The sequence below is a fragment of the Denticeps clupeoides genome, chromosome 1 (genome assembly GCF_900700375.1).
Source record: "Denticeps clupeoides chromosome 1, fDenClu1.1, whole genome shotgun sequence".
Lineage (NCBI taxonomy): Eukaryota > Metazoa > Chordata > Actinopteri > Clupeiformes > Denticipitidae > Denticeps > Denticeps clupeoides.
The window spans coordinates 13245103-13252426 of record NC_041707.1 but is presented as its reverse complement, the minus strand read 5'-3'; the positions used below and the strand labels follow the sequence as shown (position 1 = coordinate 13252426).

General features: G+C 46.1%; 1 protein-coding gene across 1 annotated transcript; it reads left to right on the top strand.

Annotated features, from left to right (window-relative positions):
* The first annotated feature begins 279 nt into the window (after positions 1 to 279).
* Positions 280 to 4340, top strand: osr1 (odd-skipped related transcription factor 1). The gene is made up of 3 exons (XM_028988003.1): positions 280 to 399; positions 2831 to 3520; positions 3646 to 4340. Exons 2-3 carry the CDS (start codon positions 2868 to 2870, stop codon positions 3776 to 3778), a joined length of 786 nt encoding a protein of 261 aa, XP_028843836.1. The 5' UTR covers positions 280 to 399; positions 2831 to 2867; the 3' UTR covers positions 3779 to 4340.
* The last annotated feature ends 2984 nt before the right edge of the window (positions 4341 to 7324 follow it).

Here is a 7324-nt window from a genome sequence, read left to right as displayed (position 1 = left end):
TTTTTTTACGCGCGGTCCATTCCACGCCGAGCCGCAGCAGCCGCAGATGAAAGTTTCGGAAAAGTTTTTTGTTTTTATATATATATATATATTTATATATATAAACCGCCGCGCAACCTGTCGGGAGGAAACGCGATCCCGGGTCCCCGCTCTCTCTCTCTCTCTCTCTCTCTCTCTCTCTCTTTTTAAAATGTCTTTTTTTTTTTTTTTTTTTTTTTTTGGAACGGGGGGCCGGCCGTGTGACGCGCATGTGCGGCCGCAATAAAGGCGGAGGTTTGACTTGGAGGCGCGGACACGAGCGAGAGACCCCCGTCCCGCGCGCGCGCACGGCCGCGCGTGACCGACAGAGACCGACGCGCCGCGCCGCGCCGCGCCGAGAGAAAGTTCGGGAAGCAGCAGGTAAAACCGCCTTCTTTCCTCCCGCCATGCGGACCAGAAAGGAACAAAAAAAAAACCCAGAACGACAGGCGCCGCGCGGGGAGGGAACTTTCTTCCGCGTCTTCTGCTCGGGACACAAGTTAGGTGCCGTGGGGTGCGCGGTTCGCGGTTTTATTCGCGGCGAGAGGCGCTCCGGCAGGTGTGATGTGACCTCCGACCTCCGACCTCCACGCATCCCGATTAAAAATTGTCCGCGCGTCGCACGCCTCCGAGGTTTCATTCACTTTTCGTTCGTAAATGTTTATTCGTAAAATATGAGGATAAGTAAAAACGTCAAGTTAGATTTTTATCTTGGTGAAGACGGGTGCGATTCTGAAAAAAAAAAAACCCGCCGCGGCCTTCGTTTCTGATTCACAACAAATTGGCATCTTTTTACAGCGGATTCAAAGCAACACTTCTGTAACTTAGATTCCTTCCTTTCTTTCTCCTGCGAGGATATTAATAAAAAAATACACATATGCAAATATGCAATAATACATTGTTTTTAGCCTAAAAAATGCTAATTGGGTGCACTGAAACCAATCATGGTTCTAATTAGAAGTCCATATTCATTCGTAATAAATTGTAATTTCCATTGTATATTATTTTTATTGTAATTAAAGCTGTTCGGAAGCCCTGTGGTTTTCCACGTTTAATTCATTTATTTAATTCATAAAGCGGGTTTGATGAGGTTAAATACACAACGTAACAGGTCATTTATTGGATACGAATTGTATAGATTGTTATTCTTTTAAATTCTCCCATTTATGTTCTGGCGAATTTTAATCATTTGTATATTTATAATCGAAAAGAAACGAAGTTCGTTGTATCTTTCGTCAGGACCGTTTTTCTTTTTAATCGCTCTTTTACTGCGCTCCCACGTGCCGAATACACATCGCCTCATGCTGGGTGGGTGCAGGGGTTCGGGGCTTTTTCTTCTTCTTCTTGGTTCCCGGGTCCCATCGCTGAAGTTGTGTCCAGCCAGCCAGCCTTTCATGGGCCCTGAGAAATGTGGGAACAAAGCGGCGTCGCCGGCGCGACTAATTAGTTCGCGGCTCAGCCAACTTTACTCGCCGTCCGATTTGAATTTGGACACACACACACATACATACATTCATACATATGTCTATATCATTCTTTTAATTTGTTGTTACTTTTTTTTTTTTTTACTAAAAGATGCATTTGGCGCTAAATGCGTCACCTTGCGTGCGGGTCACGCCCCCCCTTCTCTCCCCACCCGTTAAATGGCGTCGGACTTCAAAGGGTTAAGGACAGGAGACGTGCTGGAGGGCGAGCAGCGCTGATCTCCTCTAATGACCTCCATGAGTAGAAGTCAATTATTTCTGCGTCGTGATCAGAAAGTCGAAATCTCCGGGGGTGGGGGTGGGGGGGGTGCTGCCCTGAGCCTCAGAGGCTCTAATTAGTCCCATTTCACCCCCCCCCCCCCCTCCTTCCATATTTACAACAGAGAAGGTCAGCTGCCAAAGAAACGGCCCTGTCCCACAGGGCTGATGGTATAATCATTTATGAAAACCATATGACATTTCACAGTAGGCTGCAGTGGGAAATGTACTCAAGGTAAAATAACTTCAGAATCTAGTGTTTCAAATCATGTTAGCCTGGGTCATGGAAGGGGGGGGGCACGAATGGTTTGTGATCCTTAAGGCACCCCGAGACGCGCTGTAGACTCGTGTGAGTGATGCGCATGCCACCTGTCTATGAAGTCCATAAATGAAAAGAGGTGCCGTTGTATATCGTATCGGTCCTTATCAAACCGGATTAAATGGTGAATGGTGTCTTTGAGCTAAATGGCCTGGGGCAAGAATCCAGGGAGAAGGGAACACCTACACCCAACAGACACTTATGCCTGTCAGGCCTATAAAGCAGTGTGTGTGTGTGTGTGTGTGTCTGCAGGTTCGTCTTTTCCAGCACGTCAAACATCCTTGTCTTTTCAGTCCCTCCGCGGGTGCCAACCCTCACTTTTCATTGTTCTCTTTGTTAGGCGGAGTTCCGAGGCTGTGTACTCTTTACTCCGTTTTCACTCCTGATTTATCAGGTCAAATCACACACAGCTTCAAATCACACATGGCTCTGAGTTCCAACGTCAGATCCACAGCATAGGCCACAGAGAGGCATCCTCAGGGTTGTAGTAAAGGCCTGGGGGGGTTACAGACTCCCTAACAGGAGATGATTTTAGTCGGGGTGCAAAAATTTCCCGTACATTAAGGCTCCTGGAATAAAAAGGGAAAAAAAAACTTATACGATGAACAGAATGAATTAGCACAGTTCTTTCTTGTCTGTGCTCCAACTAAACCTCTTTAGTGACTCCTGTGTTGTTAGCATTAATTAACCATCATTATGTAATTTTTTATGTACTTAAAATGTTTTTTTTTTGTTTGTTTGTTTTTTTCAGAAGATTCCATATTGTCATTCGAATCAGTTTATCAGCCATGGGAAGTAAAACTCTCCCAGCCCCGGTCCCACTCCACCCGTCCCTGCAGCTGGCCAACTACTCCCTGCTGCAGACCTCCAACGGCTTCCAGCTCCCCGCCGATCCCGTTCCAGGCCTCTACAGCTTCAGCGCCCTCCATGCGGTCCACCTCCACCAGTGGACTCTGGGCTACCCGCCCTTCGCCCTGCCCCGCTGCACTTTCTCCAAGCTCCCTGCCTTGGTGGACGGCCGCTTCCCCCTGCCGTCCATCCCCCTCTTCCCCCACCTCATCCAGCCCGCCAAGCAGGACTCCACCGGCACCAGCGGTTCCCCCAAGAGCAAGCCCAGGTTCGACTTTGCCAACCTGGCAGCGGCCGCCACCCAGGAGGACCCCCTGAAGGCGGAGGACCTGAGCACCAGCGCTGCCCAGCCACACCCTCCGGCGCTGGGCTGCCTTCTAGACGTGGGCAAGCTCTCTCCGGAGAGGAAGCCCAGCCGCGGGCGCCACCCGTTAAAGACCAAAAAGGAGTTCGTCTGCAAGTTCTGCGGCCGCCACTTCACCAAGTCCTACAACCTGCTGATCCACGAGCGGACGCACACGGACGAGAGGCCGTACACCTGCGACATCTGCCACAAGGCCTTCCGGAGGCAGGACCACTTGAGAGACCACAGGTATGCCAACACCACACTCTCAGCACCAGCTTGCTTCTTAAACCATCGTTTCATTAAAGATGAGAGATGAGACTTGTTAAGCGTTCAACTCTGTTCTCTCTGCCCCGCCCCGCCCCGCCCCGCAGGTACATTCACTCCAAAGAGAAGCCGTTCAAATGCCAGGAGTGCGGGAAGGGATTTTGTCAGTCGCGGACGCTGGCGGTGCACAAAACGTTGCACATGCAGGTCAAGGAGCTAAAGCCTGCCAAGATCAAGTGACGTCAGCTGCCAAACCAAACAAGTGAAATGGGGACACTGGAAGAACAATGGCCAACCGAGAAACCAAAAAAAAAAAATGACAAGGCACAGAGACACCATTGTTTCAGCGTAACACGAGTTACGGACATGAAATAACGTGTCGTTGCGAACATACCAAAGAGTGCTATGCCAAAAAAAAAAAAAGGCGCTGTTGTAAGATGAAGTCGTGCCTTTCAGTGAGCCGGACCCTACAGAAGTCCCTACAGAAGTCAGCGACATGCTCTACGCTGGATACGTTTTCCCCTGATTTGCACGTGGACTTGCTGGACAGAAAGACAGTCGCCACGGACAGAAGTGTCGTCCCACGATCAGGGCAAAATATTGTGCCGTGAGCCGTCAAGTGTGAGCTCACAAGTCACGGCGTATGTTCTTTCAGAACTCACATTCCAATGTAATTTTTTTGTACAGATTTACCATTTGTATAACTGTTATTTGGCACTTTAATCTGATTATTGATTATTTACATATATCACTGGATTCCCCTAAACTTATTGTAAAATAATAAATAGTCATTTTCTAAACATTTGTTTGTGGAAAATTGTGTTCATTAAAGGAATGCAGATTACTACTACTACTACTAATAACAACAATGATAATAAATTGTATAACAGCCCCCAAGGCTGACAGAATGACAGCATTATTGGAAGCGTAACATTTTCCTCCTGCAATGTTTAATGCATGTCTAGACCTTAATGTCCTCAATCACTTAATTTCATCACTGATTAATGGAGGTTAACGACTCTGAAACGAGCGAGATCGGAGCCCTTCTGGGCCAGGCGGTATTCTGTTGAAGATGTGGATTGATTGACTGGAACAGCAGGGGGCTCTAACCACTCCGATGAACTGGGATCAATCCCACCCTGAGGGTCAGATTGTTACAGCGGTGGCTGGAATCTCCTTTCTTGTCCTAGGGTGATAATTGCTAGAATCTTTGATTAATATGCAATATCCTGTCTTAGCTCTGCATGGATTCTGCCCTCTGAAAATTTCAATTGTCCTCGCTAATATATATTCATATATAAATTAACAGCAATTTCCTGTATATGTTATACATTAGAGAAAGTTTTTAATTAACATAAACCTGGAATCTTTTACTAGTTTGCTGGATGTCGATCTTCATAGAATCAGGCTGGTCATAGATAACCAATAGATAATTGGAAAAGGACATGCAGGTACGATCAAAAATAAAAAAAATATTTTTGGTGTGGATTATTGTATTGTAATGAATAGCAGTGATCAGAGAGGTGTCATCAAAACAGGCTAAGAAACACTTACTTATGAAATCATGCACGTACAAAACATCACATGGAAACGACTGAGGAGTGCTGGCTCACCATCCACTCTGTACCTGGTGCGAAGACTGGCTTTAAGATTCATGCAGTGTGATGCTGAGTACCCTCTCCACCAAGAACCAGGTGTGATAAGGGACATCAGATGTGCTTATTGGGACCATGAAAGGCCGCCTCACCTCCAGCACACACGCGGCCTCACGTACTCAGGCAAATTTACCCTCCTAAAAGTAAGTAACTGTTTTGGCTGTAGGAAGTTAATTTTTTAACTGTTATGAAAAGGAATGAGTGCATCCCATGTTACGCTGCTATTGCATTGTTATGAGAAGCTTAATGTAGAAATAATTTTTGAGCATCATTGTGTTTCTTTGTGGATGCCATTTGAAACTAACTCAAGCAAATGGGGGCCCTTCTATTTTGGTCTATTTAATTTCAAATAGCATAATTCAAATGAGTGGCAATAGGTGATATAATTTAATTAAGTTAACCCAACAAATCATTTTTTGAGTGTGTGATGTGAGAGATTGTGTAATATAGTAGTTAGTAAATAGATAATAAATGCGTGTTCCATAAGGAGAAAGCAGTTTAAACACATAGAACATCGCCGACCTGTAATATTTCATAATGAACTGGCATTAAGATCATCTGATATATACATTTTTCCAACATCTAGCCACCAGTTGAAGACTGACACCCCTTATTGCTCTGAAGTCCCACAGTGAACAAGCAAAATGGTTGTTTTGATTATTAGAGCTCTCATGAATAAACGTCATTATGCCATAACTGCTCTCCATAATGGCTTTTGTTATGTATATAAAATACTGCGTTGGCCATAAAGTACACCCTCCCTTTCTCGACAGTAAAAGACTAGTTATAACATAAATCATATTTGGGGCTATACTGCAGAATTGCATTTTCTATCTGTACAGACCCCATATGTAGGACACCACTTCTTCAGACGTAGTTTGAGAACAACAAAGAAAATATTTCGATTTAGTTTGTCAACCTATTGAAAAATATTAATATCTCATTTTGCAATGAATTCATTTCAATTCATTGTGAAGATCCAGAAATGTGTCACATTGTATGTCACATTCGCTTCATACAGGTCAGAAACTCACACCAGAAGTCAACGAAATGCAGCTGTGTTAATTAACAAGATTAACATGTTAGTTATGTTTCATTTACAAATGACTAAATATCTCATTTACATATTACTGAAGAGAGCAGCATTTGATGTGTGAAGGTGTTTTAAAAACGCCACCCTGCATGAGAAAATGTAGACGCTGTGTTGGATCTGGCCATGGGTCACAGCAGAGGGGACGGTGAGTTCACAGGATGGAGAGCCCTGTTCTTCACCGGCCCTCTGGCTGCCAGGAACCCATCAGTCCATCAGCATTGCTCCGACCCTCCGGCCCAAGAGCCAGGGACACGCAGTGCATTCGCCGTCTGTCCGCACACAGCCGGCCCAGGAGCGCCGGTCCGGCTCAGGAGTGCGTGACATCTGTCCAGTTTCCCTCGGGCGGCCTGGCACGGACCCACAGCCCCCCTCTCACCTTACTTTCTGGACATGTAGGCGAGTTGGAAATTTGCCTTCATGTTAATGCATGGCAGTGTTGGAGCTGATGTCATTAATAACTACTGTTTGACCGTTTCGGTGGAGTGATTCTGAACGGCTCCCTCCAGAGACCTCGCCGGCAGTGGCCAGAGGCAATGTGCTGACACTTTAGGGCCTTGGTCTAGGGTAAAACGGAGGCCGGCAGGATGGGCAGACGACAGGCTGACAGAGGCGACAGCCAGGGGCATCTGTGGGCCCCCGCCCCAGCTTCCTTCTGCAAGGAAAAGGGAAATCAGCTGGACAAGATGTGGCCCTCAATTTAGAAAAGAACAGAGGAAGTCCTGGAAGGTGAAAGCGGGTCTTGGTGAAAAGACCTGCAGCCTCCACAGTGTGCAACGTGCACAGTGTCACTGTCATCGGCAAACTATAAATAAAGTTTTCTGCTGTTTGACAGGAAGGGCTCACACTCCGCAGGGAACCATGTAAGTCATCAATCAAGGGTTTGGAAAGAGTGTGAAAGCATGTTAACAACCCTTCAAGAAACCGGGAAGAACATTTCTTACCTAAGGTAGAAATCTGTTTATCCATTTCCATAATCTCCCCTAAAGAAGTACCACAGATTGGTCTGTCTATAGTAAGTGAGATTTTGTTCTGTTGAAA